Below are 27430 nucleotides of genomic sequence, written 5' to 3' on the forward strand. Positions count from 1 at the left end.
TATTTTTTATTTTATAATTTTGTTATATTGTTGCCATAATATTTTATAATTTCAAAATCATGGCCCCTCCCCCGAAAAAATCCTGAACAAGGTTAAGTAAGGTACTGCTAAAACAGTATTAGACTTATGACGTATATAGTTTGATTTTTAAACTTAATACTTCTAACTTACATTAATAATGTAATACTAATATTGCGGTTAGAATCAATTAAGTAAACAGTTCATTATTTTTTTTTCTTCAACGGTCATCATACATTTTTTTTAAAAATGTATTAAAATTTAAGCAGAGATATTTTTCCACTTTTGGTACCCACTACGAAGATTTACAAAATAAACTCAATCACATCAGTAAACTTTAAATATTAACAAAGTTGTGTTATTTGTTTCTTCGACCTGATACTTTAATACTGATTGTAAGAATTTCATCAAAAATATTTATTTAATAATCTTAACACCGCTAAGGTCCAAGTTCACTACGCTATTACGCTCTGAAATAAAAATGAATTAATTTTAATATATCAATAAAATATGCTGATTTCAGTTGTTTACTACATCCATTTTCACCTTTATTGAAAGTGATTCGTCATGTTTTTGTCTGTTATTTACGTTGTTCGGACTAATTAAGCTAATTATTAAAAGTTAAAAAATAACTACGTACCATTTAGTATATAAAGCTTGATAAATACTTGATAGTACCCAAAATTGCCTGGCATCAGTCGCTCTATGTCCGTCAAAGTGTTAGCCGTAACTGACTTCAACGTTTTACCTTTCGTTTAAAATAATACCGACATATTCTCAAGCCTACATCATATATAGTAGTATTCTACTATACTACTAAGGTAATTTGAAATATTTATAAAATATGCATATTTTCTATCGTATAAATAATTACTATACAGTATATTTGAAGATAATTCAATACTGTTGTGATTCTCCAAATGAAACGACATGGCACATTGTGTAAACGTCTAACCACAAGGCCACCTAATGAAACTCAAACTCATCCCACCCCTTAGGTTCTATGATCCCTCTGCGGTACTTACCGGTAAACTAACGACACACAACATTATTTTAGTCTGTAAAACCTGTCTTGCAGTTAATTCTATACATTAGGCCTACGGACTCGATTAGTTTGAGATAATAACTACTGGCAAACTGTTATTCGTATGAAAATTGTCAATAAACGCGTAAGTTTACCCGACAAATATTCTCATTTTTAAAACGAAAACATAAAACAATATTAATTACTCCCGACCGACAGAAATGAGCATTATTTAGACAATTTTTTATCTAAAAAATATTTTTTTTAGTAATTTATTCTAATACCCGTCGAATAATATTTTTAGATTTGGTCGAATAAATTATTCGAATAAACCACCTTAGATTTTGTCTAATAAAAAAAACATGTAAATAATATTTTGAATGACTGAAAATAATGTTTTCATTGGAAAACTGTTATTCAAATTAAAAAAAACTTTGATCCAATGATTTATTACGAGGGTTTTTTAATATTTTATTTCTCTTGGGCTATTTATTTTATTATTAACATAATGAAAAAAATGTATTGTTATTTTATAAATCATCTTAGATTATCTCGAATAAAAAAATAAAAAAATAATTTAAATCAATATCTTAAATTTGGTCAAATAAATACATTATTCAAATAAATTAATTTATATAATTATTTATAAATTAAGTATTATTCGTTATTCGAATAAAAAATGTCCAACTCTGCCAACCGACCAATCCTACTTTTGAAGACAATCCAACAAAAGACATAGATACTGCAGTCAAATAATAAATTTAAACCAAAAATCACGTTGAGTTCTATCACTGGATGACTGTAATCCTTCTCAAATCATATTTTATTTTTTCTGTATATATAATAATATAACTATTTGCTTATTATAGCTGTAAATATTATTATTATTGTAAGTATTATTATTATTGTAAATATTCTTTAAATAAAAAATTTAATTTAATTTAAACCGTTATAAACCAATATTTTTTTATTATACGCATGTGAGATAGTGTCGTAATCTTATTGCCATCTCCTTGAACTTCATAATAAGAAAATATTTATTTTATTTCATGTATTAAGACATTTTTAGCAAAAATTTAGATACTTAACGCTATTTGAAATGTTTCTAGTCAACAAAACTTTGCGATTTTCATTTAATATTATTTTCAATAGCAAAAGAAATTGTGTGATTTCCTATTATTAATAACCTAGTTTGGCAGCTAAGCGAAATAATAAACAAAGCTCTAATAGATTAGGTACACCATATATTTCATATTAATTAGGTTCAAGTTATTATATATATATATATTTTCTCTAAATCTCATTATTTATAAAATGCCTTTTTGTACAATAACAAATAACAAACCGTCCTTTAATATTTGTAATACAAGTATAATATTTTGATAAACTTTTATTATCTAAAAAAGGCGAGTGTAATTATATGAATGCAATATAATGCAATATGCAATATATGAATAATTGCATATTGTTTTATCCATAGCTGATGCATTAATATCACCTACGTAAGATTATATCATTGTACATGTGTAAATTACACAAATTATATTATAGTCTGTTTTAACTAATGTATACCCATCCCTAAATGCAACAAAACATCACAATAATTATGCCGCCGATAGCATAACCGCTTATATATTTTCATTTCAGTAAACAGTATTAATACTGTCTACTAGTGCATACACAATGTCACTGAACTACAATAATATGTTTTTGATTACCATCTACTTTATGGTCATAGCAACAGCTATCTACGGACAAATACCTAAGGCAGACTCCAGCTTAAAATTCGCTACAGTCGTGAGTAATTCAATAAATACATTTAATTAATAATTAATTAGCAATTCCAACAAAATCTTGACAACTAAACACAATGCTAATGAAATAACAAAAAAATACATTAGCTTACCTTATGAGAGCTCACTGTTTTACAGCTTTTCCGACATGGCGAAAGAGCGCCGATGATCACATACAATACAGATCCTCATAAGGATGCTTTTCCAGAAGGACTTAACGAATTGACAAAGGTAAATATTTGTGAAAACTTATGTCGGTTTTAAGTGGTTTTAGTTTGTGTTGTAACTGTAAGTACTTATGAGTATGAATCATTTAAAAAGTCTTTTAAATACTTTCTGTTCGTTTGTATTTATTAAATTATAATATTATAAATTATAAATTATTTTTTTTTTTTAATTTTTGCCCTTCCAGTACATATAATGCATGTTATTAAAAAAAAGGAACTCTAGCTGATTAAAATTATAATACTAGTTTTTTAAAGCTCGAGTCTTGGCAATTTGTGTTTGTCATACCATAAAATATTTACGGTTTTTGATACTAGATTTTAAAATCGTTTAATAAATATTTATACGCTGTATAATAATACATACTCACTATTTAATAGTTACGATAGGTAATTTATATGTATAAATGAAGTGTGTGATAATATCAGATTAAAAATGTTGTTACGTTTTTTTGAAAACCTAATTATATTTTAAAAATCCAATTACTTTTTGTCAAACAAAACAAATTACCAAAATGCCAAAATTGTCAAGCAAAATTTAAAAATCCGCTAATACTTTAATGTGTTAGTAGTTTTGGCATAAAACGTTTAAAATACAAACCAATTCCAATTATTCCACTTTTTAATTCTATCAAAAGACTGCTGTAACTATTTTTGTTTGTGGGTACAAACAATTGAAATTACGTACTATTTATACTTGTACCCTCATTCTTTCATTCTTTTTTCTATACTTTGCTTACTATTACAGTTGGGAAAACAACATATGTACTACAAAGGGCAAATTTTTCGTCATATTTACGGTGACTACTTCAGTAAATTGTATTTGGATAATGAAATTTATACAAAAACTACGAATGTCGCACGGACGCACATGACCGCTGCTATGGTATTAACAGGACTTTATCCGCCGACTAACTATCAAAAATGGTCGAATCAAGAAACATTATGGCAGCCAATTCCCGTTTATGGCGGATCTCCAGATCACAGTGATTCACAAGTAAGTAGCATTATCAATCGTGAGTAGGATATTCTAATTTTACAACATGCTAATTTACTGCTTAATAGTATGATATTACAATATACCACCAATCAGAAGAGTAACTTTTTTCGCCTTATCTAAAAAAAACAATCACACCATCTGTTATCTCTCATTTGTATGCCTTACATGCACTATAATACCATATTTGACATCTTAAAAATTAATATCTTATCAGTATATGACTTTTGGAAAAAATAAAAAAACTCCCTTGCATTTTTCAGGTTGAAAATTGTCCGTCATTCATGCCAACGTTCATAAAAGGAGCTTCTTTAACCGAGAATGCCACTTTAGCACTAGAGCCATTATTAGTGTACCTATCTGAAAAATGTGGACAACCTATTGACAGCATTAATGTAACCATGTTATTCGACTTGTTTACATGCCAAGTAAATGAAATTCAAAATTCTAATACCTATAATTCTACAATATCATCGAATTAGTCAAGGACTATATTATATAAATTGATATGAAGTGTTTATCTAAAACAATTATATTGTATTTATTTATGTATTTTAATTTTTTTCAAGTTAGCAGCTGGCTTGGAACTTCCAGAATGGACTAAACCCAACATTTATGAAAAATTGAAAGCCATTTTATATAGTGATGATTTTCGAAGAAATTTTAACGGAAACACAAAATTACAAAACTTAATGATTGGTACGAATATTTTATTATATATTATATTTTTGTATTTTAAAAATACATATTGAATATTTGTGCATTTTTTTAATCGATTTTTTTATAAATTCTAATATATAATTTGTTTTACTACAACTGTGTGTAAAATTAAATAAAAATTAAATTGTCGATCAATTTCCAATTTAAGTAAGATATAAGTAGGTAAGAAAATTATGTACCCATACACCAAGCGTGTACAAGTGCAATTATAGGTATATTCTTTTGCCATTCAATATTTATTTTAATTCTACAAAAATGTTGAGTTTTTCAAATTCCTTCGTTTATTTTTTTTTATATTAGTTAATCTTTTTAGACTCTAATCTAAGAATTCTATTATTTTTTGGACATTGTTTAATTTCATATATTAAATTTAAATAATGTTATCAAAATTATATACTGTAAAAAATATTTATGCTGTCAGTATCATTCAACGAAAAAAAAAAGAAACAAATTCAATTAATTAATGCAATTTTTTTTTAACTGTTTTATATTATGATAATGTTTTTTCAGGGCCCTTATTAAACGAAATCACATTGAAAATCCAACAAAAATCTAGCGGTGAAGAAAAGAGAAAAATGTATATGTATTCAGGACATGATTTTAGTATAATGTTATTAACGGCAGCTGTTTCGGGACATTTAATAGAAACGCCGAAATTTGGTGCTTCCCTGCATTTTCATGTTTACCGATTTAATAATACCGATGAAGATGTCATAAAGGTAAATTTTATTTGCATTGATTTTTTTATGTAATGAATAATTATAATACAACTATATTAATGTCGTTTCGCATCGTGATCGAGTGGAGTAGGTACAGGTTTCTGGAGCAAGCATTATTATTTATCATCATAGAGTTTTGTTTTAAGTTAATTAAAATTTTAAAAAGTATGTGTATTGAATAAATGCATGCGTGTATTATAATTATCTGTCAGGTATACTTACAATTTATATACAAATCTATTGGATCATCGTGATAAATAAATTCTGTATGTAAAATAACTATTATCACATTTTACTGTGTTCCATATAGGTATATTATCTAAAAAATTGGGATGACGATAAAGGAGAAGAATTATCAGTATCAAATTGTAATAGTCCATGCAAAGTTGCTGATTTTATAAACATCGCCAACAACAAATTTACAAAAACCTGGGAAGAAGAATGCCATACTTAACAACTTTGGCATACTCAATAATTTATACGCCATTTATGAAAAATAATTATACATAACTTATATTATTGCAGTTTTAATGTACCTACGTAATAAACGTGTATCTCAATGTATTTCAACAACATTATATACATATAATTGTAGTTTTTAAAAAATAAATAACCACTTTAGACAATTGAAACATCCTATCTTTCTTGAACAACTTTCATAAGGCTAGTCGTATGAATATCAAACACGTCTTTTGTCTTTTGTAGTCATAGGTATGTACTACACGGTACTCGGTACTAAAACGGATTGTTGAAGATCATATCACATTATAAAATTTGTCGTCGACTCTGTTCTTAAGTTACAAATAAATAAATGTTTCCTACAGATAAATTCTATAGTCGTAATGGTATAGTTACTATTATTTAACAAAAAATAACTTAAATAGGAGTGGTTTAGCTCATCAACAATTCTATTTTGATGAACTGTAATTTACCGTATAATAATTATAGATTTTTCGGCATGGTAATAAAGCGCTCGTTTTCTCATACAAGACTGATCCGTGCACTAATGCCTTTTCAGAAGAAAAATCTTAACTGACAAAGGTAAACTTTAAAATATAAAGGTTGTACTATGTCTTGACAATGGCGTGTATTGCATCAGGTAAAACTAAGTTAAATTAAGAAAGCGGTAGATAACTTAAAATAAAAGTTCCAAATATCTCTAAATAATCTGAGAAGTTTATGTAATATTTTTACTAATGTTCATCATCATCAGTTTTTAAAGGCAAGACCTTGTCGTTGTAACCAAAGAGTTCATTATTTAGTTAACATGGTAGTTAGGAAATCCGTGGATCTTTAGTGCAGTGGTTTTCCTGTTGCCTTCTGCATCCTCCAACCGTTGCCTATCTGATGTGGTTCATCCGCCTTTTTAAGGTAGTTTCCTACCTTTAGGACAAGTGATTGCCCCACTCTACGCAGCTCATCCGCCCTTAAGGCCCTCAAGGTCGTTGGCTTTGTAGAGGTGTCTCCTTATCCCGGGAGACTTTCGGTGTTCCTATTAATCGCCTTTTGCGATAGGGGGAACATCCCGTAGCCTTATTCTAATCCGGGAGCCACACATGCATACTAATGTTATAATATAAAATAACTCACTACAACGTAAACTTCAGATATGAACTTAAACTACCTAAATTCAAATCACTTATTTCAGCCGCATCTTCAACGACTGAAAAACTAGACCGAAAAATATAGAATGCAATAGTAAAAAATAATAACCAATATATTTAAATTAAACACATGTGATAATGTATTATCTCCCGAAACAGTTGACTCTACCTAATATAATATAAAACAACTTAAACCAAAACTACTTCTACCAAAATGAATAGATTATATACACCACATATTTCGGGGTTTTAAGCATTAATATAATTTAGGTTCAAGTTTTTATAAATATTTTTTTTTTCTCTACATATCATTATTAATTATAAAATGCCTTTTTGTACAATAACAAATAACCAACCATCCTTAATATTTGCATATAAAGAATAATATTTTGATAAACTCTTATTATCTAACAAAGGCCAATGTATAAATATATATAAATAACTACATATTTTTTTATCTATATCTAATAACACGACGCATTAATATCAATTACGTAAGATTGTACACGTGTAAATTGTACAAATTTTATCATAGTCTGTTTTAACAAATTTATTATCTAATGCTTGGAAATCACAGACCGTGCAACATACTAACGAATAACCCATCTCTAAATGCATATCATAACCGCTTATATGTTTTCATTCCAGTAAACATAAATACTGTCTACAAGTGCATACACTATGTTACTGAACTACAATAATATGTTGTTGATTATCATCTACTTGACGGTCATAGCGACAGCCATCTACGGACAAATACCTAAGGCAGACTCCAACTTAAAATTCGCTACAGTCGTGAGTTATTGAATAAATAAATAATTAGAAATTTCAACAAAATCTTGACAACCAAACACAATGTTGATGAGCGAACTACACACAAAAAAACATTAGCTTACTTAATGAGAGGTCATTGTTTTACAGCTTTTTCGACATGGTGACAGAGCGTCGTCATTCACATACAAGACAAATCCATATCCAGATGCCTTTCCAGAAGGACCCTACGAATTGACAAAGGCAAATATTTGTGCAAATTTTAAGTCTGTGTTAAGTGTATTTAGGCAGTTTCGTAAGGAGTTGAAGTAATAATATGCAAGTATTCGTGCGCGTCTTTAAAATAATTTCGGTTAATTTGTAGTTAAATTCATTGTAAATATTTTTGGCCTCTTTCTCTATTCCAAAACATAAATTCTGGACTCTAGTTAGCAAAAATTAAAACTTTTTTTTAGGTCTCGAGTCTCGACATTTTTTTTTGTGCACACCATAAACAATAAACGGTTTTTAGTACTAGATTTTAAAATCTTATAATAAATAGTTTTATGCTACATAATAATATAGTATATAATAATATTTTTCTTAAATCTTAAAATTATTGGAAACCAGAATTTAATAAAAGGCATTTAGGATATATTTCACGAAATTTATATCATCAACTTTTTTTTTTCTACCAGTTAAAAAAAGCTTTAGAATACACTATTCAAATGGTCTGATTTCAATTCGTATTTTGATCAGTTTTCTTGAAAACCGAATTACATTTAAAAAACCCAATGACTTTATTAAACAAATAAAATTACCAACATTCTCCAGCAAAATCAAAAAATCTACTATTACTTGATATTGTGTTAGTAATTTTGGCATCAATCGTTAAAATTATCATACACTTCCAATCATTCCGCTTTTTAATTTTATCGAAAAACTGCTATAACTATTTTTGTTTGTGCGTGCAAAAAGTTGAAATTGGGTTGTACAGTACTATTTGTACTTGTACACTCATTCTTTTTTTTCCATACTTTGCTTACTGTTACAGTTGGGAAAACAACATATGTATGTCAAAGGGCAGATTTTTCGTCATCTTTACGATGGTTACTTGAGTAAGTTGTACTTGGATAATGAAATTTATACAAAAACTACGAATGTCGCACGGACGCACATGACCGCTGCTATGGTATTAACAGGACTTTATCCGCCGACCAACTATCAAAAATGGTCAAATCAAGAAACGATATGGCAGCCAATTCCCGTTTATGGCGGATCTCCAGATCACGGTGACGCACAAGTAAGTAGCATTGTCAATTGTGAGGAGGATAAAAGATAGGTTAATTACTGGTTAATCGTATGATATTACAATACACCACAAATCAAAAGAGTAATTTCACAATAAAATACTTCTTCAAAAAGTGCTTTTAACATGGGCACTAATCGTGTTCGACCTATTATAATGATCTCGACAACACAAGAACTTTACAACTACATGACAGTTAAATGTAGGTTTTTTTTTACATTCTCGATTGGTTCAAATTATTATGTATTATGTGTACACGATAGCGTTACATAAACTGTGTCTTTTAAACGGTATGCTATTTTTAACGCTTACTGTCATAGCGGTTGTTGTTATAAATATTACCAAACAATTATTGTACTAATAATAATTTATAATTACATGTTCTTTTTTAAAATTGTACAAAGTAAACTGATTAATTTTATTAATTATATAGTTGAGTGTAAATAGTGTAAAAAAAAAGTAATTAAAGTTTTCTTATGATCATACATGTGTCATGATACTAAATAATAATGATGTGTTTTTGTTATGTAAATAATATCAGTAAGTGCTTTAGTGTAATCACAAATATTCTCAAAGCTGAAAAATTAAGTTTCTACTTAAATAAGTATAAACTATAAGTATGTGTTGTTGTCCTTGACAAAAACTGCAAATAAAAACCTTTAATAACAAATAACTAATGTTAATAAAACCTGTTTTTCATCTTCAGCTTATTTTTTACAAATTTTTTCAGCCAGACATATCATCTTTGTCTATAAATCTCTATCCATCAACATTTCTTTATTTCCTTGGTACACATTCGTTCAGGCTTTTATTTATATTATCCATTCGATCTGTTTCTACTTTCATCCCGCATAGTCCTTTTTTTCACCTTTTTTAAAAATATATTCACACCATCTGTTCGCTCTAATTGTTATGCCTTACAGGCACAATAATACCATATTTTATATCTTAAAATTAATACCTAATCAGTATGTAAAACTTGAAAAACATAAAATAAAATATTGAACACTCACTTGCATTTTCCAGGTTAAAAATTGTCCGTCATTTCTACCAACGTTCATAAAAGGAGCTTCAGCTTCCTTAACCGGAAATGCCTCTTTAGCACTAGAGCCATTATTATCGTACCTATCTGAACAATGTGGACAACCTATTGACATCAGAAATCTATTCAGCTTATTTGACTTGTTTACATGCCAAGTAAATACAATACAAAATTCTAATACCTATAATACTACATTATCATCGAATTAGTTAAGGAATATATTATATAAACCACTATGCAAATTTTATTTATAACAAATATGTTGTATTTATTTATATATTTTTAATTTTTTCAAGTTGGCAGCTGGCTTGGAACTACCAGAATGGACTAAGCCTAATATTTATGAACAATTGAAAGCCATTATGATTAGTGAAGACCAACGAAAAAATTTCAACGGAAACACAAAATTACAAAATTTAATGATCGGTACAAGCATTTTATAATTTATAAATACATAATGAATATTCGTGTATCTACCTGATCACAAATGGATATAATTGAAATGATAAGGAATAAAAGACTACAAGTAGCTTTTATGAAGTAGACTTTTCCTTAAATTCTACTATACAATATTTTGTCAAACTACAACACTGTATTAGGTCAAAATATTATTCCCCATTAATTTGTAATTAATGTAAGATAAAAGTACGTAAGCAAATCATGTACACATACACCAAGAGTGTACAAGTTCACTATATATTATTTTGCCATTCTATATTTATATTTTATTTTGGTTCTACAAAAATGTTTTGTTTTTCAAATTACTTTGTTTCTTTTTTTTTCTTTTAGAAACTAATTGAATTATTTTGTTTTATTGGACATTGATTGATTTTATATATTAAATTTAAATAATGTAACTATAATTGTGTACTGTAAAAAATATGTATGATGTCAGTATCATATGAGGCGCTCAGATGCCAAACCGATTAACTCTACTTTTTCAAATTGCGACTAATAGCATGGTTGGATTACAAAAGTGTATAATTTTCAGTGGCCAAGATAAATAACTCCATAGTTGAATATTTCACCACTAGAGTGCGCTAAGTAAATTGGCAATAGTACTTGCATACATTGTTTCAAATAACTTTAACTGCCTGTCGTGGAAAAGTTAATTTTATGGAGTTCATCAGTTTGTCTTCTAAACGCTTCATGTAACAATAAAAAAAGAAACAAATACAATTAATTAATACGGTTTTATTTTATGATAATGTTTTTTTCAGGGCCCTTATTAAAGGAAATCACATTGAAAATTCAACAAAAATCTAGTGGTGATGAAAAGAGAAAAATTTATATGTATTCAGGACATGATTTTAGTATATTATTCACGACAGCCGTTTTGGGTCATCTAATAGAAACGCCGAAATTTGGTGCTTCCCTGCATTTTCATGTTTACCGATTTAATAATACCGATGAAGATGTCATAAAGGTAAATTTTATTTGCATTGATTTTTTTATGTAATGAATAATTATAATACAACTATATTAATGTCGTTTCGCATCGTGATCGAGTGGAGTAGGTACAGGTTTCTGGAGCAAGCATTATTATTTATCATCATAGAGTTTTGTTTTAAGTTAATTAAAATTTGTAAAAAGTATGTGTATTGAATAAATGCATGCGTGTATTATAATTATCTGTCAGGTATACTTACAATTTATATACAAATCTATTGGATCATCGTGATAGATATATTCTGTATGTAAAATAACTATTATCACATTATACTGTGTTAAATATAGGTATATTATCTGAAAAGTTGGGATGACGATAAAGGAGAAGAATTATCAATATCAAACTGTAATAGTCCATGCAAAGTTGCTGATTTTATAAACATCGCCAACAACAAATTTACAAAAACCTGGGAAGAAGAATGCCATACTTAACAACTTTGGCATACTCAATAATTTATACGCCATTTATGAAAAATAATTATACATAACTTTAATTGTACATACGTAATAAACGAAGTGTAATTTTCTGTAAAACTGATGTATAATAAATTGCCTATCTATGCCTATTATACCTACAAATGTTGATTTTTTAATCCTTTTGGCCATGAGACAATTAAAAAGTTAGGTTGACTAAAGCGGATTTAAGTGTGTGTGTGTTATTTAATACCTTCAGATTTAACTTCAAAATTAGTAATAACTTTATTTTGATTGGATACAAATTATTTCATTGACTACTATTTTTATAAACACTGTGCTTGGTCAAAATTATGTAATGTATTATGAATAGTTATGTTGTAGGTCGGGACAGGTTAAAGTGTGATCCAACCATTAATCATATTCTTTTGCGTTTCCCGTAGTCAAACATATAAGTTTTTCTTTTTTTCTAAAATCATACATTAGAGGCGGACTGGACAGTACTTGGCCTAGTGAAAAGCTAAGCAATTGATCCTTTTGTTATTCATTATCCTGCCGACGTAGGCACGAAACCAAACATTTTATCGGGGAACAAGAATTGTTTTTCGGGACACTCTTTTTTCATGGATTTGTTCAACCGCGTAGTCTGTACAGCCATTAATCTTAAGAATGCCCGAAAAAAGTCAATAAAACCAAAACCCATACAACGCGAATAGCTCTTCTGACGTAAAATTCGATTTACTTGCCAAATAAATAACTATCCCGAACTCTTTAATAAATACCTAGGTAGTATAACGTCCTCTTAAATTGGATCCCTGGTTTTAACCCATAACCCTAATACTAGGTGTACTTGCTTTTTCTGCACGAGCTAAGATGTTACTTTATAATCCTATAACATTATCTTAGTTCGTGGTTTTCCAAAGTCTGATTTTGATTATGGATACCAACCCGAATTGCGATTATTGATTTATTAAAGTATTTTTTTAGTTTCGAGCCTTTATTGGGCTAAACATTTTAAAAGATATATATATATCCCATAAAAAACAACAAAAAAAAAAAATAAATAATTAAAAAAAGTAAAATATTTAAGTGCAATAAAAAACGTGGTGCTTATATAGCGAAAATGAGTATAAATTAATTTTTTTTTATTAGAAAAAAAACAATCTGTACAAAATAAATGTAAAATAAGTTTTTTGTTATGTAATTTAAAATTGTATAGCATTAGTAGCGCTAAAGGAAGTCACCTAATATGGTAACACCTCAATTAGTCTTATTTATAGCTGTATTTTAGTTATGATTTTATTGTTGTCGTTATTTGTTATGTTAAAAGTTCTCGAGGTTCCAGTTGCGTTTAAGTCGACGTAGTGGGTTGTTATTAACAAGATTTCGAAATTAGAATAATTAGTAACCGATTTTAAAATTACCGTAAAACAGCGAGGTCAGCCAGCAATCGTTAAGCTGACTTAAGTAAGTTGTAGTGACGATTAGGTCGACCTAGAGACACTAATTTTTAAGTGATCAATTTATTGTAAAATATTCTAGTTTCTTTTTTTTTGAAAATATTTACAATCTGTATTAGTATATACAATAAGTAAAATTTAGGGCTAATTTATTTACAACGCTAGACGACTTGATCGAAGGGGGCGTCTATTGACACTACTTCAGATGGTAATATTCTAGTTTAAACAACTTTGACAAATATTCTCAATTGATTACACTCCGTAATTGGTTTTTGTTGTCACATTCAAACTTATATCCTTTTTTACTCGTCGCAATCACTACCTATTCGCTAATTACTAAATATATTAATTCAGGTGAAAGTTTCTATTACTTATTACTTTTTTACTAAGATTCTTAAGTTTCAATAAATTTACCTTATATCTCCCTATGTATTTTTTATTTTTTTCTGTATTCATTTTAACGTTTTTGACGATGGTTTGTATTAATTAATTATTTTGTTATATTAAATTATGCTTTATGTGTACGTTTATGTCCACATTTGAATAAATAAATATACTAATAAGTTTACACTTAAAATCCAATGACACATCAAGTCGTTTGATTCAACTAATAGTACCTAATCATAATGTAGTTTTATGAAATGTAACCTAAATATAAATAATTTTAATGAAATCCCAAAGAAAAATAAATGTATTAAACTAAAACTATCGTTAGGTAATATATAGTTTTAGAAATACCTAAATGTACAATTATTTAACAGAAGCCAGTCCAATTGGGTCGGAACACAATAGTGACTGGTGACAGAGCATAGGACAATATTATCTATTTTTAAATATTTATTTAAATTAATAACAAAAAACTTCTCAGAAATTTCTAATCTTATATAGTTTTATAATTTAAAATTTTATCTGGTGGTTTATTTTTATTTAACAAGCATAATAAATACATTTGTACCAAGCAAAAGATCTTCAATTAAACAAAAAGACCTAAGAATTTTAAATGTTTGTAGTTATCGTTGATTTTGAAGTAAATATAAATTATAAACAATAGTAAAAGGTATTATGATAACATTTTTTATAGATTAGGTTGGTATAACATTTTATATAGATTACATTAAACATTATAATTTTAATAAGGGTTAGCTTTACATTGTCGAACTATAAATCTTTCAGATTTATTCGTATTTAATCAACTTAAATGCCTCCCTATGGTGTAGGTTCAATCCATTTGATAGAAACGTAAGGTCGTCGATCGTCATCGTCGTCAATGGGATTCTGATCATCACTATTTTCAACGAGACTGCTATGGTTACAGTCCTCGTGGTTAACCAAAGTGAGTTTTCGAATACCTGCCGTAGCTATATTTACGGTCAACTGTAAATTAAAGAACAAACAATACATTACATGTTTTACAACTAAAAAAAACAGATTCAAATTTTTTTTTTTTTATTCTAAAATGATAAATATTAATAAAACAAAACAATTTTTATTTTGTATTTACTTCATTTAGGAGTTTAGAGTCCATGGACACTGATCTGGATAAAATGGACACATTATGTATGTAGCCATTGCCATCTGGCCTTTTTATACAAATGAATACACTCGCATAGTGTTCATAGTCAGTGTCTATCACAACAAAATACGGTTTCTTCACTTCAGGATCTGCAAAGTATATTATACAAATTACCAATTAGGTATCTATATATATATATATATATATATATATATATTGATTGTCTATCGGTAAGTAAGTAAGTAAACCACTAGTTTTAGTAGTAGATGAACGAATTCACAAAAATATTTATAGAAATCTGTCTAATCATGATAAATACCCGGTTTATACATTTAAAACAAACATATTATAGGGTTATGTTATGTGTTTTTTTATTCTCACGGTGGTAAAAATATATTAGTAGTAATTTTATTATGTATATTTTTTGTGCATAAGCGCATTGGACAATTTTTGGAGATGAATCTTTAAAATTAAATGTTCAAATTTCACGTACTTGAATAATCCTGTGTACTATCAGTAAAAGTCATTTCTGATGGTGAATTTGCATTGGCTTCCAATGCTCCATAATATTTTTGGTAATTGGTAATAGGTTTAAATGCTTTGACTTTCCGTGGGTAAAAATCATACGCTAGGCATCGAGTAAATGGTAAATTCGTTCTAATGGCGTACCATAATCCTTGAAACTATAGATAAAGTGACGGATTAGTACGAGTACACAAGAATATATTAAAACGATATTTTTAATATAGCTATATTTAAAATTACAGTTAAACTCATATCCGGTAACTATTATAGTTATGGTTTAGGAATATCCAAATTGTTTTATTTTGTTATAATATATCCAGTCAATTATCAAATGCATTACTTAAACTTACCTTTTCCATTTCGAAACCAACCTTAGGCTCAAATTCAGGACATTTATGTCCCGAAACGATATTCAAAGAAGTAACTAGCAAAACGGATAAAAGACACAAGCCATTGAACTTCATTGTACGACCGTGTATATAGACGCGTAAATTGAATACTGTCGAAAACTAAAAAAAAAAAAAATTGCAATTATATTACTTAAGTCATTATCATTTCGGTAAGTATAACGTCGGCCTTTTGGGGTCCAACAGTGCCATCAGGAGATGGTTTCTAGACTGCTACCTTTCGATTTGGCTACACGTCTTCTACGGATTATTTACTACATAAATATGTAGTAATGTGGAGTTTTGAGGTGCAGTGTCCATAGATTGGCATCAAAGCGTTTTTTTTAGTGTGATTTTATCACTATAATTAATCGAAAATTAGGTACACAGGAATTCTCCTATGCGAAAGTCATATTTTATCATAATGCGGAGAAAAATAGCATTAAAGGTTGTATAAATAGAAAAACTTAATTTTGTTCCACTTTAAAATTAATCCGCAAATTTTGCGGCAATGTTGCTGTTCGAAGACCACGACAGTATCGCTAATGTTTTGGGTGTGATAGAGAAAATGAGTAGATGTTATGTCGGATGTATTTAAATATATAATTTATCATTATGGCCATTACATTTTCTTATTCTTCAGTATGAATAAAAACTATTATTTTTTTTAAACCCACAATGATTTGGCTAATAAAATAACTTTTGTTCTAGTGAATTTTTTTAAGATTTTTTTTTAATAATTTATACTATAAGCACTACGTTTTTTATTGCACTTAACTATTTTACTTTTTTTAATTAATTTTGTTTTGTTACATTTAAAAAAATTCAAGATAGCCATTTTGTTAAGAATAATTTGCTGAAATGTTGACTGGTCGATAACCAGATTTGGATAATTACTTTTTAAGTTAATAAAGGTTAAAGGGTAGGATGGGAGGTGGAGTGCGGTAGAGTAAACGCGTAGAGCTATTTTTATCTGCGCGCATTTCAATGAAAATCATGGTGCTTATAGCGCAAATGAGTATAAATTATTTTTAAAAAAAAATCTTAAAAATATTCACCAGAACAAAAGTTAACTCTTAAAAAAAAAAACTAATTTATTTTTACAACTTTGTACACCTTTTAAAATGAATTGAGCTTTTCTACAACACATTTTTTTATCTTAAGCAGCGTACAAAAAATAAATGCTATCGATAAATGTCCAGTACAAGTGTTGGTTAGATTTTTCATGATTTAAAAATTTAAAAATAGAAATGTAATCTGTATTCTGAGTTTTTTTAATTTATTACAACTCAAAGAAAACTAACAGAGATCAGCGTATAGCACCAGATAGTTGATGATTCAAATAATGTGATATTAAACGCATTTTCGGTATTTATTTTTATAAAATGAATTGTAAAAGAAATTTTAGTATTTGTTTAATTTTGAAGGGGAAGCAACTCAACAAAGTCTTCTGATTTCTCAATTTCAAGCAAAATCATTCATTCAATAATCAAAAAAGGAAAACATTTTTATATAGAATGTCATATAAATTTTAAAAAAAATCCTTAGAAATGAAGTTATGGCCATTATAAAAATGTAAAAAATATAAATGTATTTCAACCAGAGTTATGCAAATTCTCATTCGAATATTATTTCCACGTTTTATTCGAATAATTTTTACTTGAATTACATTTTATTCGAATGATGCACACAACTCCGATTCCAACTCTACACATTAAGCAAAATAATGATTTAATATAAAATCTAATATAGCATGTTATCCAAAATATCAGCTTAACCCTTTAAGTCCCGACTTTTTTATTTGTGGAAAAAAAATATGATACCGTCTTTATCAAATTGTTTTTGTTTAAAGAGAGATTTATTAAAAACATTGATAACATATAATCAATATTATATTTTACTCTGGTTCTAACAATTTTACGAATTCAAAGATACCGCTAGATCGCGTTTAAGCATTTTCATTCCGTAGATTACTACGGAATGAAAATGAATTAAAATGTATGTACATTACAATGTACAAGGGGACTGAAAGGGTTAAATATATTCGAGATACAAAATAGAAATTTGTATCTTAAATACGTTTTTAAAATTAAAGTATTTGAAAATATCACCATTTCTGATGGATAAAAGTATACTCACAACTTTTGAAGTTTGATAGTGCAGCTTACTAAACGATGTACTGTTTTTGACGCAGTGTTTAAACTTATATGCTTCTTAGTGATTGGTTTTACACATCGATCGTCATGAAGTATAATGTAGAAATATTTGGCAGGCTAGCCTATGTGAATTTATGCGAATTTACATAGCTGGTTGAGTATGACAACTTATCGATCAAAATATTATTTATATAAATTTCTGCTTGATAGGTGTTTACTGTTTTTTTTCGTGGTACGACTATAATTTAAATAAAAGTTTATACATTTTTTATAACTATGCTCTTTAACTAAATGGGATTTTTTAGCCTCGACGCGATAGTAAGAAGCTATTGGTTTTATATTGATGTTTTGTGTGTTGGCATAATAACTTGTTTCCTGTCGCTTATGGTCATTAGCCCGTAAAGGGTTAATAATTTTTTAACGTCATTTATTTAGTTCAACGGCATTTTTTTTATACGTTTCATTAGAGGTTGATATTGCAAAGTTCGAAAACAAAATAGATCTAAATTCTATAGTAAGACACAGTTTTAGGGTCTATGTAAATATAAAAATATGAAATGTATCATAAAAATAATAATGCTTTTTAATTAAAGAAAAAAAAATGATTATAATTTTAAACACTCAATATATAATAACAATGCAAAAATTAAACATATAACACAATTTTATAGTTACACCAATTAATTCAAATTTAAATATTTTTGAATTAAAATTAGTCATAATATTACGGCTATAGTCAAAAACTAAACCACTAAAAACTCGCACGTGGCTAGAATATAAGCCAATATTTATAAGTACTTACATAAATGCGAATAATTGTATTTTTAAAAGTATCTAGTTATACATTTTTTGGTATAAAAAGCGTAAAAATAATATTCCTTTCTTTTACAACGTTTACCTTAGGATATACTCCTCGTAATCACTATACCTATTCACTAATTACTAATAATTTGAATATATATTGCTGGTTTAGCGGCACATGTAAAAAATAAGTTGGAGCATTGAAACGTTTAGGGTTTTATTTTCACCCACTAGAGTAGTTTGAGACCTTGAGAGCATACAATTTCGAAAAAATTCAAAATAAGGGACACTTTGATGTATATACATTATTATTTTGTTCTGTTTTAATCAGAATGTATTAAATTAATTTGTGATTATGTAAAATAATTGAGTTAAAATATAAAAGCAAAGAATATTGCAATTATTTATAAAAAAAACAATTCGGAAATGAGTTTGATCCGGATAATGACCAAAAGAATATTTCTTTAACTGGTATAATTATAAATAAGTAAATATTGTTTTTATGATTAGACAAAAATATGTTTAGGTATAAGTTTAGACATAGAACTTGTTTGGAAATCGCCAAACATTTGTTTAGAGTTATTACATTTTCATATTTCTAAAGAACGTTTTCGAGGAGATGTGTATAAGACAAAAATATTAAGTTTATATTTTTGTTTTTATAAGTTTTAATATTTATAGAAATACATTTTTTTATTTATGTGAAAGTGTTTTTGTTTGTAACGATTTGTTACTGGCTATATACTTAAAGACTTTCCAATGATAAGCCGACTCTGATAGCTTTGGGTACTTATTTGACAATCGAAAACTAGGTACGCTAGAGAATGACTTCCACAAAATTCATTTTTCTTTCAACTCTTGCAATAATTCGGGCAAAATCATTCATTAAATAATTATAAGAGGAAAATATTTTAATAAAGAATATTATACCCTAACCTATACGGTTAATTTTACATATAGATCGTAATTAAAAACTATAGAGCCAAACAGAATTTTTAGAAATACAATATGTGCATACTTTGTACTTCATTGTTTTGGTATCGAATGCAATGTAATCAAATTTAGATTTTTCAATCGTCCTGTATACATCGCGTATCATGAAATCAGGGGTACTCAAAATATACATTAAACTACATAATCGTTTCTTTAACATTTTATTACATTTATTATTTTTGTTTGCCTCTGTTAAACCAACTATAACATTGAGTATTAAGAATAGTATCCACATTAATTGCATTATGATAATAACAAACAATATAATAATGTATTATTGTCGAGCAGTGTAGTATATAATTGTACAAGCATTTTCAATTATAACGCAGGCAACATTGCATGTGTATTGATTGCCAGGACATGCCCATGTGCACGAAAATAGCCATAGCAAACGCAGCAGCTCTCCCAAACAGTTCATGTGTTTTACAGAATGGAGGCGCCCTTAATGTTCGAAGTGTTAATGTACCTCAACTCCTACTACTTTGGAATGTTTTCCACGTTTGAATTTTCATTGATATGTGCCAAATCAATAGACGATGCTTACAAAAAAACACTATCAGTTGATGAACTCAGCACTAACTTAATTGTGTTTGTGTTCCTCTGTCTGATCGAGGTGTCCCGTACGTTTTTGTCGCGCCGAGCTAATGCAGCCAACAAAGCCATCTACGTTGTCCTGTCGCTCATACTCACCATACCTTCAGCGATTGGCGTCTTATACTTTCTGTTGTGGCAACAGAGGACTTTCCGACTAGAAAATATTCTTGGATGTATACAACTTTTGCTCCAGGCAACTCAAATATTTTTTGGAATTGTATCGTTATTAACGTTTAAAAGCAGCGATTCTACCAATTAAAAGTATTACAATATCATTTTTTTTACCAAAATTAAAGTTATAGGATACGTATATAATTAGATAAAATGAACAAATGAATTTAAATCAAATAAGTTACCTTTACTTATACTTTGAATGGTGTGTGACTGGGAACTTTCTTAGATTTCATTCGAACGCTACAATACAACCGGGTAAATATGGATATGAAGACAAATACGATTCCAAGTGAAGCCATAAATCCAACAGGGTGATGATACCTCAAACATGATATTATTATTGATAATCCCTATAAAATATTATCTTTTTGTTAATAATAACAACTTAGAAGTATAAAGTAATTTTGTATTAAGATATGTCCTTGTCATAGTTTTGTTTAATCAATAATTTATAATCAAAATTAAAATGAATTGTATTTACCTGTCTTATAGTCATTATTATAGTAAAAACAATTGGTCCAAACTTTGAAATGGTTTTAAATATAAATAACTGGCCACATGCAGAGCTCACTGACAATACTATGCAATCTGTTAGAAACGATGGATACTATATTTAGAGAAAAAAAAATTAACAATAATGACGATATTATATATATATATTTTAAATTAAATTTGAAATGTGTAACTATCATACTTGCGATATAAATACATAAGTTTTTCTGAATGAATCGGATTGATATAGTGATACTGATGTGAGCAACGATGACAAAAATGAAGTGGCAAAGACCATTTGTAAAGGAGTTACTTGATATTGTGTGAATATACGGCCTTGCCATGTTGCTGTAAAACTATCAGACGCTAAATATCCCATCAGTAAAATAATGCCGGATATACAAGTTGTAACATCTAATATTATGAAAAATAATTGACAAAAAAATGTGTGTTAACGATAATATAATATTTAAAATTTAAATAAATAATGTGTAATTCTAATTAATTACCCGAATGCTTGTTTACAGTAAAAAACTGAAACACAGCCATACCAATCCATATACCCACTGCGGTAACATATTCGTAGTATTGATATTTTTTACCGGATATCAATTTCCCCATCAGCATTACAGGAATAATTTTACACGTTTTAGCCAATACCTTAAAAATTGTAATAGTTTGAACTAGTTACGATAACAATTATTTAACTGTGTATATAGTATTACCTGTGTTGGAAAACTAACATACTTGAGAGCCTCATATTGGCACCATGAACTTATAATGTTTGATAACGTACAATAACTGTACTTGTATAGTGGAGGAGGGTATTTTGATCCAATGCCTTCATTCATAAATAATACTGCAGCGGACAATACAGTAGAAAGACCTCTGTTTAAAAAAACTAACATTTGTGTGTCGCTAAATTTTGATTCTACGCCTGAACCGTACGACTAAAAAATGTAATTCTCAATTTACATGGTATATCATAAGAAATGATACTAAATAAAAAACCTAAGCTTACTTCAGACATCATTTTTTCTTGAACAACGCCCCAAACTAAGTATGAGGTTTGTAACCCTCCAAAACAATACATGAAAGTAAATAAATCTTTTTTATAACTGGCAGAAGAATGAACATCTTGTACAGTATCTTGCTTTATACGTTCTACATCAATACTATGGTTTTCAACAAAAAGGAACTTTAAAAGTTTACTTGTAATACTGTTATCTGAAAACACAATTAAAATATTAGAAAATAGTTATTTTTACAAATTATTCCTACAAACCTCCCAATTCATAATATTTAGCAAATTTATACAGCCAATAACCTGGTACCAATACTAAGCAGTATCCAAGACCGTTTTTTAAAAATGTACCAAAAGATGATGTATTTTGGGTAACATTAGGAAAATTGACCACTATACTTTGAAGAATAATTATACCAATAATTGAAACTAATATCGAAAACCTGAATATAAATCAAAACAAAAACATTTATGGGATAAACTTTATATAGATTAATCATTACATATAACTATAATCGTTGGTCTTACCATAATTTTAAACAAGGAAGAAACATTGTCATCGTCAAACACACGAAACAAACCCAAAAATTAATTTTATTGTTGTGACGATTCAGTAATTTCTGTAAAATTGTCTTAAGAAATTTTTTTTTTTCTAAAAAAAAAACGTTTCAGTTCTTTATATTTAAGTTGTTATTAAATTGATTGATGAAAAAATCCTAGTTTTTAACATAGAGATAACAAATATTATTATTAATTAAATATATTCTGATAATTAATAACTGAAATCCTAATTGGTCATAATATCTATGGTCAATTATAAAAAAAATTATTTTCGATATAGGTAATATCACAGACTAGATAAAAATGTATTGTTTAAATTAAATCGTAGTTTTTACATCTAAATTATTCTAACATGAAACATCATCAACTATCGCAATCAATTGTGTATCACACTTCACGTGACAACTTCGGTCCTGATAAGACATACTTCAGTTCACTTTGATAACGATAAGATGCGTTAACCGATCCGAAGGCGGGTTTCACGGCCTTAGGAGATGTCTTCTAGGGCCGTGGGTGGATTTATAAAAATTATAATTAATGTATAAATCCACCTTGACCGAATGACTGAAAATAGGTTTAGAAATCAATACTGAGAAAACAAAGATAATGGAACTCATAGAGAGTGGAGAGGGCCCCAATGAAAACATATAAAAAAGATGGCAATTTTAGATATTAGGGAGCAACTTTCAACTCTGAGAATGACTGGTCAAAGTATTCGAATAAATAAAGCTCAAAAAGAGGGTTTACGCATTGACGAAATTCTTAAGATCCAAAATGAGATCTAGAAAAACGACAAAAGTAAGATTATATATTTATAAGAGCCTATTATTAGACTTATGGCGAGAGAAACTTTAGAACAAAGTATGGAGGAAAATATGTGGACCTATCATCAATGAAATAACGGAGAACTGGCGAAGGAGATATAACAAGTAGTTGTACGATATTATGTAACTAGCATCAGTAACAAGCTATGTTAAGGGCCAAAAGATACAATGGTTAGGCTACACAATGAGAAGAGGAGGGAATGAAATAGTTAGAATAGCATTAGAATGGAAACCAGAAGGACGAAGACCCAGGTAAAGAAGGATTGACGTAGTAGAAGAAGATCTAAAACCCTAGGAGTTGAAGACTGGAAAGACTAAAGAGGCTGTTCAAGATAGACAGGTGGCGGAGTGTAGTAATAGCGGCAAAAACCCTTAGAGAACAAAAGAAAACAAAATGAAAAAGAAGACCTTGACCGATACAAAGTATCGGTGCCACTATATAAGATAAAACTAAATTGTATAACAAAAAATTAATAACTAAGTATAAAAAAAAATGTTTAGTATAGTAATGTACTTAGTAGATTTAAGGGGTTAGGGGTAATCAAACGGTTACAAAAATAAGCATTTAAAATTTTTTTTTTACTTGTATAATTTATTTTATTACTATTTATACCTAACCTAACCAAAATAATAACCCATAAATTGTTTATTATTATTTTTGAATAATTAATAATGGGTTATTTTTAGACAAAAATAATATCAATAGTATTAAAAACATAGTTGTAAAATACGAATGTTAGATATCAAATATGTTATATTTGTTAAATTAATTTTTTTGTAAAAAAAAAATAAGTGTTACAAATAATTGTTTTGAAATACTTATACATATTAATGTTTAAAATTAAGTCCAAATTTATTTTTTTTTATATAAATTAAGTCAGTCATTTCTAAGTTTTTTAATTTAACGAAGTGTTGAAGAGCTACATTGTGATTGTAATGCACAAATTTCATCTTTATATACATTTATGGTGTCTCTTAAAAGTTTCAGTCGCTCTTTGTGGATAACCGTATGATTTTGAACTTTTTTTCTTGCCTCAATTAACTTATTCAATGTTTCTTTTTTCGTTTTTTCATCTATATAAAAGTCATTAAAATGTTTTCATTAAAATCAAATAGATAAAAGGACTTAAAATTATGATAAATACTTACAATGCAAATTATGCGCTGCAATTGGTGGATTTTTGTTTAGAGTATCGTTTAAAATATACTTCATAAAAGTTGATGGATCTTGGAAAATAATTTCTTCGTAAAACTCTGATAAAACTGGATTTTCACTTAATTCAGAATCAGGACCGTTACTGTATAATTTGAGCACATGATAAAGAGTAACCTAATAAAATTAAAAACAGTTTTTTTAAAACACATTGTCATTATCTTATAAATCACAGCCTTTTTTTTTTTTTTTTTTTACTAAGTTTAATATATATTTAACTTATAAAAATAATGAAATATTTAATTTATAGTTAATAAATATTCACATAACGCTGGATGCCCACAAGGTCATTGAAGACAAAGGTGACACTGTGACAGCTCTCTCAATAGCACAGAACTACTGAAAAGCTGCTCTGATTTTGTATTCAAAGAGTCTTTTTCAATCACATGCCTTTAATTTAAAGCCACATATCTTTGTCGTATTGCTCTGTTATACCGACCTAGTGAATACTCAGCTATTAAACACAAATGCTTAATAACATAAATTTTAATATCAGTAAGTTATGATATAATTATACAACAAATTACAATAATAAAAAAGATAGTTTTTGATAAGAAGTCTATATGGTATATTTTATACACTGATTTAGTTTTTTTTTTCAATCGATTGTACCTTGGCTTTAGTGGTTCGTCCCGAAGGGGGTCCCCTACGACCACAGACCAACTAGTAGCGCTAGGCGCTAATTGCGGGTCGGGGAAGGTGTGTCACAAGAGAAGTGGATTGGCTGAAGACTACTTATTGTTCAGCTCGACGTCGCACTAGTCGCCTTTTACGACAGGCGCGAGAACCTTGGAAGTATTCTTTCTCCCCTATCCACAGGGATATTTTTTTCCAATAAGGTACTTTTTATAACATCTCTAAATTTGATGCCATGTACGAAAACTTTCACTTTTAAATTTTAAGTATCAGAAGTAACACAATCCTCAGTCAACAGGGCAAGATTGGGTTAAGAGAACCGTTGTAGTGTCATTTAATGGATCGATTAAAAATGTAGTGTGTCCAAATTCTGTTATACGGGACACATGATGTTTTTATACCTGCTGGTTCGATATACATAAGTTTTTTTTTTTTTAATTTGTAGTTTAATCTTAAACTCCTTATTACTTTTCAGCAAACCAACATTATTGTTTTAATTATCACAGCATGACTTTTGTATATATTTACTAGGTAATAAATTTGTTGGTGAATCACACTAAACATTGGAAATTACCTAAACTGTGTTAAAGTTAAAATCAATTTGGGAATTTTTGTTTTACCTATGTTTATATTTATAATTGTTTTTATATCAGTTTATACTTATCTGATAAGATAAATGTTTAATAAATGTTGAAAATTTAGTCAGTATCTAGTCCTTTTTGTTAAATATGTTTTAATATGTGTTTCAGTATAAAATGCAATTAAATTAAATAATCTAAATTAATAATTTAATAAAATATAATTACTGGTCTTTCACTGGTATCTTGAAAGAATATCTTAATGACTAATTCGAATTCACCCCAACCAGTTTCTGATACTTCAAATGGAGGTTTCTGTACCACTCGAGTAGGACTCTCATAACTGTCATGTAGTTTGAAATGTACTTTTTTTACCCAAGTACCAATATCTTCATCAACAAATGGTCTTACGTAGACAGACCATTTATGAGTATGACCGTCTTCCCTTTTCTGGCCAAAATATTTAGCTGTGTTACCATATATAATTGGCTTTACAATAGATGTTCCCTAAGGAAATAATTAAAAACAATTAAAATGTACAATTATTTGTATTAGTAAGTATTGAACTAACCTTAACTCTAGTCAAGTCATTTGATGATGTCATCGCAGATTATTGAATAAATGTAAGTCCTACACTAAACAAACACAAAAGACAAACATCACTTATTTGAAATAAACATAAAATACAATTAAAATGTCTATAATCTGTTTACAATTTAAGTCAAACCAAAATCGGAAATTAAAAATGTAAATAGTTTTACCACTAAGGTTTGCAAATCGCAACGGTCAAATTCGTTTTTAGTTTTGTACAATAAAATATAATACTTTTCATTAAACTTTATAGTTTATACTTTATTGTTTATGTTTATTGTTTGGTAGTTGGTAAACGATTGATAATTAAGTATTTTTGATAACAGAAATTATTGATAACAATTATCATGATTGGCATCAGATTGGCCAACAGAAACCAAACTACAACCAACTTAAAAGAATACAAAATGTATTACACACACACACATACAAAGGACGTACATACTACAGTTATACATAAATATATTATTATGACGTAGTATTAACACATTTATGTCGAATGTCGTCATATTGTTTCAGAAATTACTGGGGACACTATTGAAAAGAATACTATTTTATTCAGTTTAATAAAATATTCATGATTAACAAAAATGAATGTCTCTTTCAGTCAGGTTAAAAGTTTTGGGACATCTGAAGGAAAAAAAGAATACATTAATAATTATATTAACGGTTTTGCGGAGACGATTTTTGACTTTCGTTAATTACTGTAACCATATTTACTGCACTTGACTATTTGATATTATTATATACTTTATTCAAAAAGTTTTTCGTATAAATAAAAAAATACCTACCTATGTATAAATTAATAAATCATGGTATTTGTCACTTAGTATTACTCTAAAATAC

The 27430-nt window shown here is 28.1% G+C and overlaps 5 protein-coding genes across 8 annotated transcripts; 2 read left to right on the forward strand and 3 right to left on the reverse strand.

Moving 5' to 3' along the window:
* The first annotated feature begins 688 nt into the window (after positions 1-688).
* On the forward strand, positions 689-6127 carry LOC126846797 (lysosomal acid phosphatase-like). The gene is made up of 8 exons (XM_050586595.1): positions 689-839; positions 2690-2839; positions 2974-3066; positions 3808-4056; positions 4320-4484; positions 4626-4755; positions 5287-5495; positions 5806-6127. Exons 2-8 carry the CDS (start codon positions 2726-2728, stop codon positions 5947-5949), a joined length of 1104 nt encoding a protein of 367 aa, XP_050442552.1. The 5' UTR covers positions 689-839; positions 2690-2725; the 3' UTR covers positions 5950-6127.
* A 1518-nt stretch (positions 6128-7645) lies between these two features.
* Positions 7646-12218, forward strand: LOC126846795 (lysosomal acid phosphatase-like). Its single transcript, XM_050586593.1, has 7 exons — positions 7646-7894; positions 8021-8113; positions 8904-9152; positions 10185-10355; positions 10497-10626; positions 11421-11626; positions 11938-12218. Exons 1-7 carry the CDS (start codon positions 7781-7783, stop codon positions 12079-12081), a joined length of 1107 nt encoding a protein of 368 aa, XP_050442550.1. The 5' UTR covers positions 7646-7780; the 3' UTR covers positions 12082-12218.
* A 2222-nt stretch (positions 12219-14440) lies between these two features.
* Positions 14441-18677, reverse strand: LOC126846631 (uncharacterized). Its single transcript, XM_050586322.1, has 5 exons — positions 18087-18677; positions 15912-16070; positions 15530-15719; positions 15025-15185; positions 14441-14897 (listed from the first exon to the last, which is right to left on the reverse strand). Exons 2-5 carry the CDS (start codon positions 16023-16025, stop codon positions 14730-14732), a joined length of 633 nt encoding a protein of 210 aa, XP_050442279.1. The 5' UTR covers positions 16026-16070; positions 18087-18677; the 3' UTR covers positions 14441-14729.
* Positions 18678-18854: 177 nt separating this feature from the next.
* On the reverse strand, positions 18855-22856 carry LOC126846802 (adenosine 3'-phospho 5'-phosphosulfate transporter 1). Its single transcript, XM_050586600.1, has 9 exons — positions 22710-22856; positions 22443-22624; positions 22179-22384; positions 21883-22107; positions 21667-21817; positions 21360-21571; positions 21147-21272; positions 20848-21015; positions 18855-20739 (listed from the first exon to the last, which is right to left on the reverse strand). Exons 1-8 carry the CDS (start codon positions 22739-22741, stop codon positions 20854-20856), a joined length of 1296 nt encoding a protein of 431 aa, XP_050442557.1. The 5' UTR covers positions 22742-22856; the 3' UTR covers positions 18855-20739; positions 20848-20853.
* A 1587-nt stretch (positions 22857-24443) lies between these two features.
* On the reverse strand, positions 24444-26872 carry LOC126846415 (YEATS domain-containing protein 4). 4 transcript variants are annotated; one of them, XM_050585784.1, is made up of 5 exons: positions 26755-26872; positions 26565-26628; positions 26222-26500; positions 24716-24896; positions 24444-24640 (listed from the first exon to the last, which is right to left on the reverse strand). In XM_050585784.1, exons 2-5 carry the CDS (start codon positions 26595-26597, stop codon positions 24468-24470), a joined length of 666 nt encoding a protein of 221 aa, XP_050441741.1. In that variant the 5' UTR covers positions 26598-26628; positions 26755-26872; the 3' UTR covers positions 24444-24467. The 4 variants fall into 4 exon arrangements, with proteins under 4 accessions (XP_050441741.1, XP_050441743.1, XP_050441742.1 ...); XM_050585786.1 differs by having other exon boundaries at positions 26565-26623; positions 26755-26852; XM_050585785.1 differs by having other exon boundaries at positions 26707-26830.
* Positions 26873-27430: the final 558 nt, after the last annotated feature.

The sequence above is a fragment of the Adelges cooleyi genome, unplaced genomic scaffold, assembly GCF_023614345.1.
Source record: "Adelges cooleyi isolate 19-005CV unplaced genomic scaffold, UGA_ACOO_1.1 ACOO_flye_CR_arks_rails_tigmint_CR_PRNA_9, whole genome shotgun sequence".
NCBI classification, from domain to species: Eukaryota; Metazoa; Arthropoda; class Insecta; order Hemiptera; family Adelgidae; genus Adelges; species Adelges cooleyi.

Bases quoted from the DNA above. Each gene is read 5' to 3' on its own strand.
- LOC126846797 (XM_050586595.1), top strand. From the start codon at position 2,726: ATGTCACTGAACTACAATAATATGTTTTTGATTACCATCTACTTTATG. The intron at 4,057-4,319 runs GTAAGTAGCATT...TGCATTTTTCAG, and splicing joins CAGATCACAGTGATTCACAA to GTTGAAAATTGTCCGTCATT. The intron at 5,496-5,805 runs GTAAATTTTATT...TGTTCCATATAG, and splicing joins CCGATGAAGATGTCATAAAG to GTATATTATCTAAAAAATTG.
- LOC126846795 (XM_050586593.1), top strand. From the start codon at position 7,781: ATGTTACTGAACTACAATAATATGTTGTTGATTATCATCTACTTGACG. The intron at 10,627-11,420 runs GTACAAGCATTT...TGTTTTTTTCAG, and splicing joins ATTACAAAATTTAATGATCG to GGCCCTTATTAAAGGAAATC. The intron at 11,627-11,937 runs GTAAATTTTATT...TGTTAAATATAG, and splicing joins CCGATGAAGATGTCATAAAG to GTATATTATCTGAAAAGTTG.
- LOC126846631 (XM_050586322.1), bottom strand. From the start codon at position 16,025: ATGAAGTTCAATGGCTTGTGTCTTTTATCCGTTTTGCTAGTTACTTCT. The intron at 15,720-15,911 runs GTAAGTTTAAGT...CTTTATCTATAG, and splicing joins TTGGTTTCGAAATGGAAAAG to TTTCAAGGATTATGGTACGC. The intron at 15,186-15,529 runs GTACGTGAAATT...TATACTTTGCAG, and splicing joins TAGTACACAGGATTATTCAA to ATCCTGAAGTGAAGAAACCG.
- LOC126846802 (XM_050586600.1), bottom strand. From the start codon at position 22,741: ATGACAATGTTTCTTCCTTGTTTAAAATTATG. The intron at 22,625-22,709 runs GTAAGACCAACG...ATTTATATTCAG, and splicing joins CTTCCTTGTTTAAAATTATG to GTTTTCGATATTAGTTTCAA. The intron at 21,016-21,146 runs GTAAATACAATT...AATATTTTATAG, and splicing joins TAATAATGACTATAAGACAG to GGATTATCAATAATAATATC.
- LOC126846415 (XM_050585784.1), bottom strand. From the start codon at position 26,597: ATGACATCATCAAATGACTTGACTAGAGTTAAG. The intron at 24,897-26,221 runs GTAATTATATTT...TAATTTTATTAG, and splicing joins AAGATACCAGTGAAAGACCA to GTTACTCTTTATCATGTGCT. The intron at 24,641-24,715 runs GTAAGTATTTAT...ACTTTTATATAG, and splicing joins TGCAGCGCATAATTTGCATT to ATGAAAAAACGAAAAAAGAA.